The 14,058-nt window shown below is 42.1% G+C and overlaps 1 protein-coding gene across 5 annotated transcripts in view; it reads left to right on the forward strand.

The window, feature by feature from the left end:
- The window catches only part of LOC110530325 (dual specificity testis-specific protein kinase 2), a 34,065-nt gene that overhangs the window by 9,062 nt on the left and 10,945 nt on the right, over positions 1-14,058 (forward strand). For all 5 annotated transcript variants that reach the window (XM_021613277.2, XM_021613278.2, XM_036985967.1 and 2 more), the window contains 3 exons: positions 673-977; positions 7,399-7,520; positions 10,237-10,285. In XM_021613277.2, the coding sequence (XP_021468952.2) occupies positions 756-977; positions 7,399-7,520; positions 10,237-10,285 (393 nt within the window). In that variant the 5' untranslated portion in view covers positions 673-755. The remainder of the gene's footprint in view (positions 1-672; positions 978-7,398; positions 7,521-10,236; positions 10,286-14,058) is intronic.

Consider the following 14,058-nt stretch of genomic DNA (forward strand, 5'->3'; position numbering starts at 1 on the left):
ACAAGTGCTGGATGCTTCAAAGTACTAGTGCCATGTGAAAGGTCATCCTCGCCCTCACTCAGTCATTTAAATCAAAGGACTTCTTCCTATGGTCATTACTCTGGGGTTATTATGTCTCCTTGTGTTCCTGTACATGCTCCCTTGTTCGTTTTAGGATCCCAGTCTTGGGCTTTGGCTTTATCTTGGCTTAATCTCATATAATTGGACAATCCATCCCTATTAGAGCCATTATTTGTAGGCTTGTCAGACCAGAGGCGGGTTAGGACCCCTGTCATGTGTGTCTAAGTAGATTGATCTTGTGTGAAGTAATGCTTTTGTCTTAGTATTTGAAAAAAGTTGGAGGAAATGTCAGAGGAATGTGAAAATAGATTAGGCTCATTATCCCCCTCATGACAACACAGCTGTGTTCTGTTTAAATGAACGGAATGGTGATTAAAAAAACACACACTGATTTATTATACTTCAGGGGTCCATAAAACACCATGTTTTCCATACAGATACTAGCTGAAACGATCAGTGTTTTCTGGCTTGTTATTTTTGTCCTGTGAACCATAAGCTTGTACTGTACATTCTAAACTACAGGAAAGTACAAATATTATTAGCTGGCACCAAAGCACACCATTTTCTCAGTCTGCCTGCTGAGAATGGATTTTGATGTTTCCTTCCTCTTAGGGCTGTAAAGGGTTGCCAAGCAGTTATCGAAAATGTGAAACCTTCATGGAGAAGTCCCCCACAGAGTTACCAGTGAAGAGACAATGATGGATCGGAACAAGCGCAACTCCATTGCCGGCTTCCCCTCCATGAGGCCAGATCGTCTTGATGAACTGGATGGTGGAGGGGAGTGGGCCCCGTCTCAGGTGGGAAGAGTGTGCCCATCATCCTACCGCGCCCTCATCAGTGCCTTCTCCTGCCTGACGCGCCTTGATGACTTCATCTGCGAGTGGATTGGCTCCGGCTTCTTCTCAGAGGTCTACAAGGTGGGTTTATGTTATGATTGACCTGAAATGCAAGAGTTTTATGGTAGGTAGGTGGTACTGGTAGGTAAATAGTAGATTGTGTGAGGACTGCTTATTCATTCATATCAACACTAGGCTAGGCTAGCAGAAAAGCTATGGTATGTCATCACCAGGATTACTTAGAAACATATAATCTCACACCCTGAGATGTCTCAGCCCTCATTCTGTTATTAAACCTCAGTGTGTGGTGCAGAATACAGTTAGTTAATACATTGAGCGAGTGACGAGGAGACGGCAACCAACCAAGAGGACTTTTTATTTTTTTTATTTAACTAGGCAAGTCAGTTAAGAACAAATTTATTTTTTACAATGACCGCCTAGGAACAGTGGGTTAACGGTCTTGTTCAGGTGCAGAACGTCAGATATTTATCCTGTCAGCTCGGGGATTCGATCTGGCAACCTTTCGGTTACTGGCCAACGCTCTAACCACTAGGCTACCTGCCGCCCCTATCGCTATAGTAGACTAATAGCTACCATAGTAGACTAATAGCTAATAGCTACCATAGCGAGGTTGATGACGTAGTACCTATCTTGACTGCATCAAACTGGGAGAAGCTAGTTAAGCTATCTAATGTGAGCTAGCTAGGCTAATTGAGGCTGCAAAGCTTTTGGGGCCTAGCACTCGGCAGCTGAGCCGTTATTACTTCTAGATGTTTCCACTTCACAATAACAGCACTTACAGTTGGCCCGGGGCAGCTCTAGCATGGTATACATTTGAAGAATTAACTATGACTATGACTGTACCACATTGAAAGTCACTAAGCTGTTCAGGAAGGCCATTCTACTACCAATGTTTGTCTATAAAGATTGCATGACTGTGTGCTTGATTCTATACACCTGATAGCAACGGTGTACGGAAATAGCCGAATCCATTAATTTGAAGCTGTGTCCACATACGGTGTGTGTTTTATTTATACATACTCACTCACTACCGTTCAAAAGTTTGGGGTCACTTAGAAATGTCCTTGATTTTGAAAGGAAAGCACATTTTGTTTTCGTCCATTTTTAAAATAACATCAAATTGATCAGAAATACAGTGTAGACATTGTTAATGTTGTAAATTACCATTGTAGCTGAAATATTTTTTAAACCAACAAAAAAAACATTTATGGAATATCTACATAGACGTACAGAGGCCCATTATCGGTAACCATCACTCCTGTGTTCCAATGGCACGTTGTGTTAGCTAATCCAAGTTTATAATTTTAACAGGCAAATTGATCATTAGAAAACCCTTTTGCAGTTATGTTAGCACAGCTGAAAACTGTTGTGCTGATTTAAAGAAGCAATAAAACTTCTTTAGACTAGTGGAGTATCTGGAGCATCAAATCAAATGTTATTGGTTACATGCGCCGAATACAACCGGTGTAGACCTCACAGTGAAATGCTTACTCATGAGCCCCTAACCGACAGTGCAGTTTAAAAAAATACAGATAAGAATAAGAGAAATTAAGCTGGCAGCTTCAATAAATAGTACCCGCAAAACACCAGTCTCAACATCAACAGTGAAGAGGCGACTCCGGAATGCTGGCCTTCTAGGCAGAGTTCCTCTGTTCAGTGTCTTGTTCTTTTGCCCATATGAATCTTTATTTTTATTGGCCAGTCTGAGATATGGCTTTTTCTTTGCAACTCTGCCTAGAAGGCCAGCATCCCGGAGTTGCCTTTTCTCTGTTGACGTTGAGACTGGTGTTTTGCGGGTACTATTTAATGAAGCTGTCAGTTGAGGACTTGTGAGGCGTCTTTCTCAAACTAGACACTCTTATGTACTTGTCATCTTGCTCAGTTGTGCACTGGGGCCTCCCACTCTTTCTATTCTGGTTAGGGCCACCTTGCGCTGTTCTGTGAAGGGAGTAGTACAGTGTTGTATGAGATTCAGTTTCTTGGCAATTTCTCGCATGGAATAGCCTTAATTTCTCAGAACAAGAATAGACTGACAAGTTTCAGAAGAAAGGTCTCTGTTTCTGGACATTTTGAGTCTAATCAAACCCACTGATGCTCCAGATACTCAACTAGTCTGAAGGCCAGTTGTATTGCTTCTTTAATTAGGACAACAGTTTTTAGCTGTGCTAACATAATTGCAAAAGGGTTTTCTGATGATCAGATCATTTTAAAATGATCAACTTGGATTAGCTCTGTGCCATTGGATCCACCATGCCATTGGATTACAGGAGTGATGGTTGCTGATAATGGGCCTCTGTACGCCTATGTAGATATTCCTCCAAAAATCTGCCGTTTCCAGCTACAATAGTCATTTACAACATAAACAATGTCTACGCTGTATTTCTGATCAATTTTATGTTATTTTAATAGACACAAAATGTGCTTTTCTTTCAAAAACGAGGACATTTCTAAGTGACCCCAAACCTTTGATCGGTAGTGTAACATACATACATACAGTACCAGTGAAAAGTTTGGACACAGCTACTCATTCAAAGGTTTTTATTTATTTGTACTATTTTCTACATTGTAAAATAATAGTGAATACATCACAACAATGAAATAACACATGGAATCATGTAGTAACCAAAAAAGTGTTCAACAAATCAAAATGTATTTTCGATTCCTTAAAGATTCCTTTGCCTTGATGACAGCTTTGCACATTCTTGGCATTCTCTCAACCAGCTTCACCTGGAATGCTTTTCCAACAGTCTTGAAGGAGTTCCCACATGCTGAGTACTTGTTGGCTGCTTTTCCTTCACTCTGCGGTCCAACTCATCCTAAGCCATTTCAATTGGGTTGAGGTCAGGTGATTGTGGAGGCCAGGTCATCTAAAGCAGCACTCCATTACTCTGTGGTCAAGTAGCCCTTACATAGCCTGGAGGCGTGTTGGGTCATTGTTCTGTTGAGAAACAAATGATAGTCCCACTAAGCGCAAACCAGATGTTGTCACCAGCAAAGCACCCCAACACCTCATCTATGCTTCACGGTGGGAACGACGCATGCAGAGATCATCCGTTCACCTTCTCTGCATCTCACAAAGACAGTGGTTGGAACCAAAAATCTAAAATTTGGACTCATCAGACCAAAGGACAGATTTCCACCGGTCTAATGTCCATTGCTCAAGTTTCTTGGCCCAAGCAAGTCTCGTCTTCTTATTGGTGTCCTTTTAGTAGTGGTTTCTTTGCAGCAATTCGACCAACAAGGGCTGATTCACATAGTCTCCTCTGAGCAGTTGATGTCTGTTACTTGAACTCTGAAGAATTTATTTGGGCTGCAATCTGAAGTGCAGTTAACTCTAACAGAGGTAATTCTGGGTCTTTCTTGTGCTAGTCCTCATGAGAGACCGTTTCATCAGAGCTTGATGGTTATTGCGACTGCATTTTAAGAAACTTTCAAAGTGATTGAAATGTTCTGTATTGACTGACCTTCATGTCTTAAAATAGTGATGGACTGTTGTTGCCATAATATGGACTTGGTCTTTTCCCAAATAGGGCTGTCTTCAGTATACCTTGTCACAACACAACTGATTGGCTCGAACTTTTAACAAGGCACACCTGTCAATTGAAATTCATTCCAGGTGAAGCTGGTTGAGAGAATTCCAAGAGTGTGCAAAGCTGTCATCAAGGCGAAGGCTGGCTACTTTGAGGAATCTCAAAGAAAAATTTGTATTTTCCTATTTTTGATGTCTTCACTATTATTCTCCAATGTCGAAAATAGTAAAAATAAAGAGAAACCCTTGAATGAGTAGGTGTCCAAACATTTGTGTGTGTGTGCATGCATGTATACATATCTCTTTTTAAACGCGCAGAGGCTCTGACTGTAGCCTATTGTCGCTTTGAGGACTTATGATTGGGCAACAAAAACAAGCTAAATGCACCACTCCACTTTCGTGAAAATCAAGAGCAGCGGCATAAATGATCCAATTTCTCCCTCGCGCACGCACAGCAGTCGCGTTCTGATATGTACAGGCCCTTCCGGATAAGTCAATTAAAATGACACATACCCGTATCAATCAGATCCAACCCAAACCTGTGACATTATTTAGAATTCTGGATTGGGTCTCAGGTATTCGGGTACAGGTGGATCCGTGAACACCTCTAGCACACCGATACTGTGGCCGCTCCTTATTACATTGATCTAGGCTATTGTCTCACAATCGACTGATATGGGACGTGCGAAAAGCCCTTTATTTCCACGTCGCTCTAGTTACGACATGAAAATATAGAAGGGCGGAAGAGGTTTATGATGGCGACTAGACGTTAGGCTACAATGGCTGTCTAAGTGCTATATCGTCCATTACACTAACAACCTGACAGGGTTGGTACTTCAACAGATATTTACTGACATTTTGAGGTCATGTTCGCTACGTTCACTTTTGGTGTAACCCACATTGTAATTTCCTCCAACCAGCGTCAGCGCTCATGAAAGTGACTTACTTTCAATGAGGGACTTTCAATTAGTTATAGGCTATAGACTTCAGCTTCACCTACTGAAAAGTCGGAGTCAGGGCATTCTATATTGATGTTGTCACAACCACCACAATGTCAGCACTTTCTATCTCATGCCTCTATCTTAGTCATACTATTTCCTTTCCATCTGTATGTATGAGTCATGCATACTGATGGACTGGAATTAGAATTCAGATTAGTTTCTTAGCTCAAACAGGAAACTAGCCTAATTACAGAAAGGAATAGAAGTGTCGCTATGTCTGGAGCTGTGATGCACAGTAATCTAATGGCCGCTTCAGAGCATGGCCACAGCGGTCTGCCTTAGAACAACTACTCAATCACTGCTCATTGGATTCAAAGGGTTAATGCAAAGGATCCAGTGCTGACTTGGTGAGGGAAGGGCAGCGTGTAGGGTCCTGCCCCAGGCTGCCTGAGGGGGCTGTCATCACACCATGTATTTTAGGGAGGGAATGCCCATCCAACCTGAATATGACTGGGGCCTTTACAAATAGTCCTTGTTGAACAAACCTTAAGAAAAAGCTTCCTTTATTCACACACACATGCTCAACCATGTTTTAAAAGGTGCTGTTTAATCCTTGGGGCCATAATATTGTTACATTGCAGCTGTTTCCTCTCAAGTCAAAATTATGACTTCAGCTCTATTAGTACAACAATATTGACCCTCGTTGCTTCTCACTTGCAATATTGACCCTCGTTGCTTCTCACTTGCAATATTGACCCTCGTTGCTTCTCACTTGCAATATTGACCCTCGTTGCTTCTCACTTGCAATATTGACCCTCGTTGCTTCTCACTTGCAATATTGACCCTCGTTGCCTCAGACTTGCTTCTCTAAATGCTTAACGGACACAAATGTTTCCTGTGTAATGAGAGTTCCATATTTGTCTAATCAAGGGGACAATGGATCTACATAAAATATAATTATCTGTTTGTCTTCGACTGTGTGTCCTGTCTACAGGGCTAGGTATTGAGGAGGCTAGCTGGATTGATGGAACAGATTGGAGGTGCAGGGTCTTGCTGGGGCAACATTATGGGTCTTTGTTTGAGCCAGGCTGCACTCTCTCTCCTGGTGGGCAGAGGATGGGAGTGGGGGAGGTGGTCTAGAGGAGGCCATCTGCTGCCTGCTCTTCTCCTACAGGGAAGACTAGCTGCACCTTTGTACTAGAACTTCAAGAGCGGCTAAAGAAGCACTATGAACTGGATACTCATCCAAGTGCTATGTAAATAAGGCCTAGATCGGCCTGCTTCCCTTTTCTGTACCTCAAACTTCCTTTTATCTCTGCTCTCCAACAAATGTAACCTGTAAACTAGCTATATAACCAGATAGGCATTGTATCTGTTACTGTATTCGCAGACCGACCTGAGTTGACTTTAACTTCTTATTCACTGGTTTCAGTGTCTTAATATTTCATCTGGAGGAAGTGAGCAGTAGCAGATACAGCTTATTTTTCTCACCCTGACTCATAACTTCCTGTGGTTGTTATGGCTTTGAGGAAGCAAATCAATCTGATCGTTGGGAAATAGTTTTATGTTTGTATTGTTGTAGTTAGAAAAGTGTTCTGCCTTCTCTGCCAAAGAAAAGGGTTACATTTTAGGTAGTTGTGATAGGCTAACACCTAGGTTACATATCACAACATTCATATTCTTGGCCTCGGCTCAGTATTCTTTCTAGTGCACCAATGTGTGGATGAAAGCCAGCCACTCATCTTTGATCACATTGGAGTTAATGCTGCAAGGAAGGCCAGTGACTGACCTAATTCACAGGAGAAATGGACTGTTTTACTTCCCGTTGTTATGGTTCTGAATGTGGAAGGACATTCATTTTGTTGCAGAAAGAGAATCTTTCTCCATGATCTTGGAATAACGATAATAGAGAAGTGTCCCCATGATAAGGGAATATTGATAAGGGAACGGTAGTGTTAAAGAGAAGCATTCAGATAATGCCTAAATGACCGGCTTGTTGTGTTCGTTGCAGGTACGCCACAGAGTATCGGGCCAGGTGATGGCTCTGAAGATGAACAAACTGAGCAGTAACCGCGCCAACATGCTGAGAGAAGTCCAACTGATGAACAGACTGTCCCATCCCAACATCCTCAGGTGACCTCCAGGAAACAAAACATCTGTCTTCCACTACATTTTGGACAGTTGATTTTTTTTGGGGGGGGGCACGGCACCATCCTCCAATATTTTGTATAGTTTGAATCTCAATCTGTCCTTTTGGAGAAACGGAACTAAAATGCCTTCTGCGATATTATACAATTATTTTTCATTCTTGGTCAGTTACAGATTAAATCATCCCAGCCTTTTAATAACAATCTCAAGGGGCTACTCAAAAAAATGGGTACAATACAGGGCTGGAAAAGTTCAGTTATGGTGCCATATTCAGAAATGGTGTCATTTTCTTACTGACTAATGGCCTAATCCCCTTTTTTTTCTAGAAAGTGACTCTTAAGTCATTTGTGAATCCTTCATCTTTGAAAGATACTTTGATCTGTAGCTTTCTGTCAAAATGACATTAGCCTCCCCTTTAATGGAATCAGTGGGGTAATAAATAATATGATGAACTGGGTGGTTCGAGCCCTGAATGCTGATTGGCTGAAATCCGTGGTATATCAGAACGTATACCACAGGTATGACAAAACATTTGATTTTTACTGTTCTAATTATGTTTGTAATCACTTTTTATAATAGCAATAAGGCTCCTCTGGGGTTTGTGGTATATGGGCAATATTCCGCAGCTAAGGGCTGTCTCCAGACACTCCGTGTTGCGTCGTACATAAGAACAGCCCTTAGCCGTGGAATATTGGCCATATACCACACCCCCCACACCATGCCTTATTGCTTAAAAATATGCCATTTAGCAGACTCTTTTATCCAAATTACAGTAATACGTGCATACATTTTAAGTATGGGGTGTGACCTTGATCTCTGCTGTTCCACAATATTTAACAATGGATTTTCTAGAACAACATCCTGAGTTTGAATTTCATTGACATGAATTCCCTTATGAGGAACAACCTTTCCCTTTTCACTTCTCACCAAAGCCGTTTATTTTCATATTAAGTTGGGAGCCTGCAAAATCGGCACACATACATATTTGACCAAACTCATCATGATAGAACAAATAGTTTGGGATTTATTATTGTATGACAATGTTTTATGTTGTCATGGACAATTAATATGGAACAATCTGAATTTCCTATCCTCAAATGGATTAGGCTGACTTAGGCTTTGCATGACACACTACAGAGCTCACATTCTGCTGTAGGTGGTGGGTAGGAAAGATATGGTCTGTGTGTGCTGTGTTACAATCACAGCTTTGTGGCATTTCTGTGGTGGTTGGCTGACGAGAATTCTGAGGGGTTCTTTGTCTGAGAAACCCTTCGAAGAACCCTCTGTCTCGCATTTATTGGGTCATAACTCAGGGGCGCCAACACTCGCTGTGTGTACAGCCTGGCTCGTGTGTTAGGATATTCATACAACCAGTTTGTCATTTACAAAAACAGACGGCCTTGACTGTGACTCCAGCCTCTTAAGATTTGGATGCAGTGGCTCAAAAAAAGAGGGAGAAAAAGAGATGGAATGTGGGTCAGGAGAGTGAGCCTCGTTTCCCCCTAGAAATGACTTTCTTGTTTGCACTGCTCTTGTTGGGTCTTTTCTTCCAGTGCAGAAGTATTTAACCACCAAGAGATTTGTCATTTTGCTCTCGAAAGGACTTTGCTGTCGTCCTTGGGCCAGATAATTACTTTTTTGAGCTACATATAGACCCACTCAAATCTTAAACTCTAGACCCCATAGCTTAGCTTTGTCATGTCAACATGAGAAGAGCATAACAGGAGATCCATAAATATGCATCCACATGTCTCATGGTATTTTGTGGTAAATCTACTGAACAACAATATAAACACAACAATTTCAATGATGTTACTGCGTTATAGTTTATATAAGGAAATGAGTCAATTTTAAAATAAATTCATTAGGCCCTAATATATGGATTTCCCATGACTGGGCAGGGGTGCAGCCAAGAGGCTTCAAACTGTAGAACCCAGTTCCTACATTTGAATTAAAAAATGTATTTTCTCAAACAAAACTATGCTACATTTTATCTTTGTAAATTGGACAGTGCAGTTAGATTTAACAAGAATTTAAGCTTTCTGCCCATATAAGACATGTCTATGTCCTGGGAAATGTTCTTGTTACTTACAATGTCATGCTAATCATATTAGTGCACGTTAGCTCAACCGTCCCGTGGGGGGGACACCGATCCCGTAGAAGTTTTTAATTAAAGACCGAAATAATTGTCCGTTTCATTAGCTGTCCGGGTGGCTGGTCTCAGCCGATCCCACAAGTGAACAAGCCGGAAGTGGAGGTCCTGGGCTGGCGTGGTTACACGTGGTCTGCGGTTGTGAAGCCGGTTGGATGTAATGCCAAATTCTCTCAAACGATGTTGGAGGAAGCTTATGGTAGAGAAATACATATTTGATTCTCTGTCGAAAGCTCTGGTGGACATTGTTGTGTGGCAACTGCACATTTTAGTGGCTTTGTATTGTCCTCAGTACAAGGTGCACCTGTGTAATGATCATGCTGTTTCTTCAGCTTCTTGATATGCCACACCTGTCAAGTGGCTGGATTATCATGGCAAAGGAACAATTCTCACTAACAGGGATGTCAACACATTTGTGTGCACAATTTGACAGAAATAAGCTTTTTGTTTTGTATGGAAAATGTCTGGGCTTTTTTCTTTTATTTCAGTTCATGAAATGTTCATTATACATAGAAACAATAACTGACTGATGTCTTTGTCTTCCTCTAGGTTCATGGGTGTGTGTGTTCAGGAAGGCCAGCTCCATGCTCTGACTGAGGTAAGAGGAACCACTGTTTGTCTTTGTGACTTAGAGCCTTGTATAGATGGCCTACACCTCAGAAACATGACTGCACCGCTTGCTGTCGTGTTTCAGGTCGGGATGTTGGGACACTGTCTTATTCTGTTTTTCCATCCACTCTATTATGGAATGTGATTCTAGAAATGATGGGTTTTCTAGCATCAGTATAGGCCTAAATGCTTTTTACTTGTAATGTAGCTAATACTGTCATATTGCTCATTGAGTCCTGTTGCAGTATGGTCAGCTTGTTATGTAATGTAAGTCTCAGATAAGTATAACTCACTGAAAGGTGACCTCATAGCCATGATTATAATGAAAAGGTATTGTGAATTTTTATCAAGGGTTTTTCTTCAGGTGAATGGGGGATGGGTTCCATTAGGGCTAAGGGTTATGTTATATTTCTGTCAAATTGTGCACAAAATGACTTGACCTATTTTTAACCTAAGTCGGTGTGTCCATGTAATCCAAATAGATAGCCCTGTGCTAATGATAAGCGTCGATTAGTAAGGGGAGTAGCTTTACGACTGACTGCCCCATCTGAGCCCAAGCACTCGTGTGAAGTGAATGATAGCAGGAAGTTATCCAATATGTGGATCCATGGAGATGAAGACTGGGAGAGAGGGGAAACTTCTCACACACCAGTCTCCTGGGGCTGTGGTGTCAGCAGCCTCAAGCCAGGCTGTGAATACTGAAAACATGGCATCATGGGGTTATGTTTTCCTGCTACTGCTGTATAAACAGAACTAGCTGCTAGCTACCAGCACTGTCTGCTCTGGCTGGATCCTGGCCGTAGCAACGGGCCTGATGAGTCTCCATGGTAGGAAATGAAGAGTCAAGTTACCGTGCAGCCACAGGCTTAGAGATGCAATCACTCATCAGGGCTCTACAGTGTGACCATTTTATTCCCACATATGCCTAAATATTTTGCTGTGTGACCTAGAATCTTAATTTAGGAGGACCAGTGCACCTAGAAAAATGAACGATTCTAGCTTTATTACCTCATATATTTTTCATTGTGTTCCTACATTTCTTTGTGTGCCTACACTTTTCCATTTAGAATCACTTGCTCCTTGTAAAGCCCTGCTCCTTGTAAAGCCCTGCTCCTCCGATCAAAACACCATTTGACTCCGCTGGCCCTGCCAGGGCCCATCGGGTTGGCACAGTAACCTCTGCTCTGCTTCCCACTGCCTGACAGACCTCGTTTACACATTAGGCAAAGACCGATTAGGAGCATTATAACCTGGGTAATCCATGAGCCACTGGGGGGATTAGGCTATTATTTGAAGCTGCTCGCAGTGGTCACAAGAGACAATTAAGTCCCATTTCCTTTCTGGCTTTCTTAGCTTTAATTCACGAAGGCTCAGGGAAAGCCTTGTCTTCAGCGAAGTGTATCAGTTAATGATTTCTAAGAGTTGCACCTGCCTAGAACAGTGTTTTATGCATGTTAGTTGTTTTGGATATTGTCCAGGCCTAGGCTACTATCTATATCTTACTATAAGTAAGATTACCTTTTTTAACATTAAAACTGTCTTCTCTTGAGATTCAAGTCATGTTTAGTTTTACTGCAAGATATGAATTACAACAATGTTTGTTAAAATGATGTATTTTAGTGTCTCTGCTGCTATGGCCACTTAGGATAATATGGATGATCTATCCCATTAACTGTTTTGCCTGTCAATCAATCACTGTGGGTGGGATGTTTGAGGCAGAGTTGGTAGGGTTTCAGACCTGTCAATCAATCACTGTTGGTGAGACATTTATGGAAGGCAGTAGATTACTAATCTAGACAGAAGAAATAGTCTAGTCTACCCTTTCAATGTAGTTTATTGTGGTTAAAATCTAAGAAAAAAGGTTGTGTTCTGTCAAGTAACATATTGTTTCTCAATAGGGAATCTATTTAAGAAAAAAAAAATGATTTGAACAATAAAACAGGTGTTAAACATAGGCCTGATTACCAACAATGATGAGACCGCCTATATGGTGTAGGTGAGAGCCCTGGCGAAAGCCCTGGGAGTGGTGCTAGGAAAATAACCTCTCCCTCAACGTCAACAGCAGAGAGCGCACGCCCCCACCACATCGAGGCCACAGTGGAGAGGGTCAAAAGCTTCAAGTTCCTCAGCAAGTTCCTCAGGACGTGAAATGGTCCCTCCACAGTGCCTCTTCGACCTCAGGAGACTAAAGAAATGTGGCTTGACCCATAAAGACCCTCACAAACTTCTGTCGGGCTGTATCTCCGCATGGTACGACAACTACACTGCCCACAACTGCAGGGCTCTCCAGAGGGTGGTATGGTCAGCCCAACACATCACCAGGGGCACACTGCCTTCCTTCCAGGACATCTACAGCACCTGGTGTCACAGGAAGGCCAAGAAGACCCGAGCCACGACCTGTTCATCCATCTAGAAGGAGGAGAGACCGTACAGGTGCATCAAAGCTGAGACCTGATAAACAGATTCTGTCTCCAGGCCATCAGACAGTTAAACAGTCACCACTAGCCGCCCAGTACTCTGCCCTGAACCTTAATCACTGTTCTAGCCAGCTACCACCCAGTACTCTGCCCTGAACCTTAATCACTGTTCTAGCCAGCTACCACTCAGTACTCTGCCCTGCACATTAGACTGCTTTGTTCTATGTACATAGTCATTGAACACTAGTCACTTTAATCATGTTTACATACTGTTTTACCCACTTTATATGTATAAACTATATTCTAGTTATGGCTCATCCTATATAACTACTGCTGTACACCTTTCCTATTAATATACTGTCTACACACCATTATACACTCAGTGGCCAGTTCAGTCACTTAGCAATGGCTTGCCATATAAAGCTAGCAAAAAGGCATCCGGGCATTCAGTTACTGTACGATTGAACGTTAGAATGGGCAAAATGAATGCCGTCCGTTCACAAACAACCCATCACTAGGCTACACCAGTGACTGTATGGGACTACGCTGACGAGTCACTTTAGCGGTCACCGGCAGGTCTCGACGTGGGCTTCGACTCCTAGGAAAATACAAACAAGATCTTTGGTTTACATGTCCTGATGCCATGGACATATAACTACGTTGTATGATTCATGAATTGAAAAGCGGGATATAGGAGATTTGACTTTATTCAGTCTGTTTGACACCTTTTATGAACTACTCAGCACAAGCTGTTTGGTCTTCCATTCAAATAACAGTAAATAGCCTATATGACCACCGATTCTGTGGCTGGCTAAACACGCAAAAGAAAATGTAAGTGAATGTGCCATAAAACAATAATTACGTGGATTCCAACTCCTCTTTACCACTTACATTACATGGGACATAAATTCACTCACAGGAGACGACGAATAAGAATCATGCTCTCCCTCCTCCGTGAAAAGAAATGTTACCGCAGCCAACCACAGCGCACAAAAATAACACCGGTACTGAGCGGCAGGTGAGACAGCAGACTGGCAAACCAGAAGTTTGGCTTTGACAAAGGCGCCTGTCATCGCTGTCTGTGACTGACAGGGGCCTGTGCTATCAATAGATCACTAAAAGATGCATATTGTTCATTCTAGTGGAAAAAGGCTATACAGACTTTTCTGACTAGCCAATTTAAACATTTTAAATGAAAAGAAGCCTAGTTAATGAAGTGGGGGGAAAAGTAGCCAGCTGACAATGTGTTTGTTATCGTCCATTTAGCCAACAGCTGGCGCTTGTGGAAAACATTGCTAGATTTGTTTCTCCATCAACATATCCTGTTTAGTCACATTTTCACTGC

Source organism: Oncorhynchus mykiss, chromosome 8 (assembly GCF_013265735.2).
Source record: "Oncorhynchus mykiss isolate Arlee chromosome 8, USDA_OmykA_1.1, whole genome shotgun sequence".
NCBI classification, from domain to species: domain Eukaryota; kingdom Metazoa; phylum Chordata; class Actinopteri; order Salmoniformes; family Salmonidae; genus Oncorhynchus; species Oncorhynchus mykiss.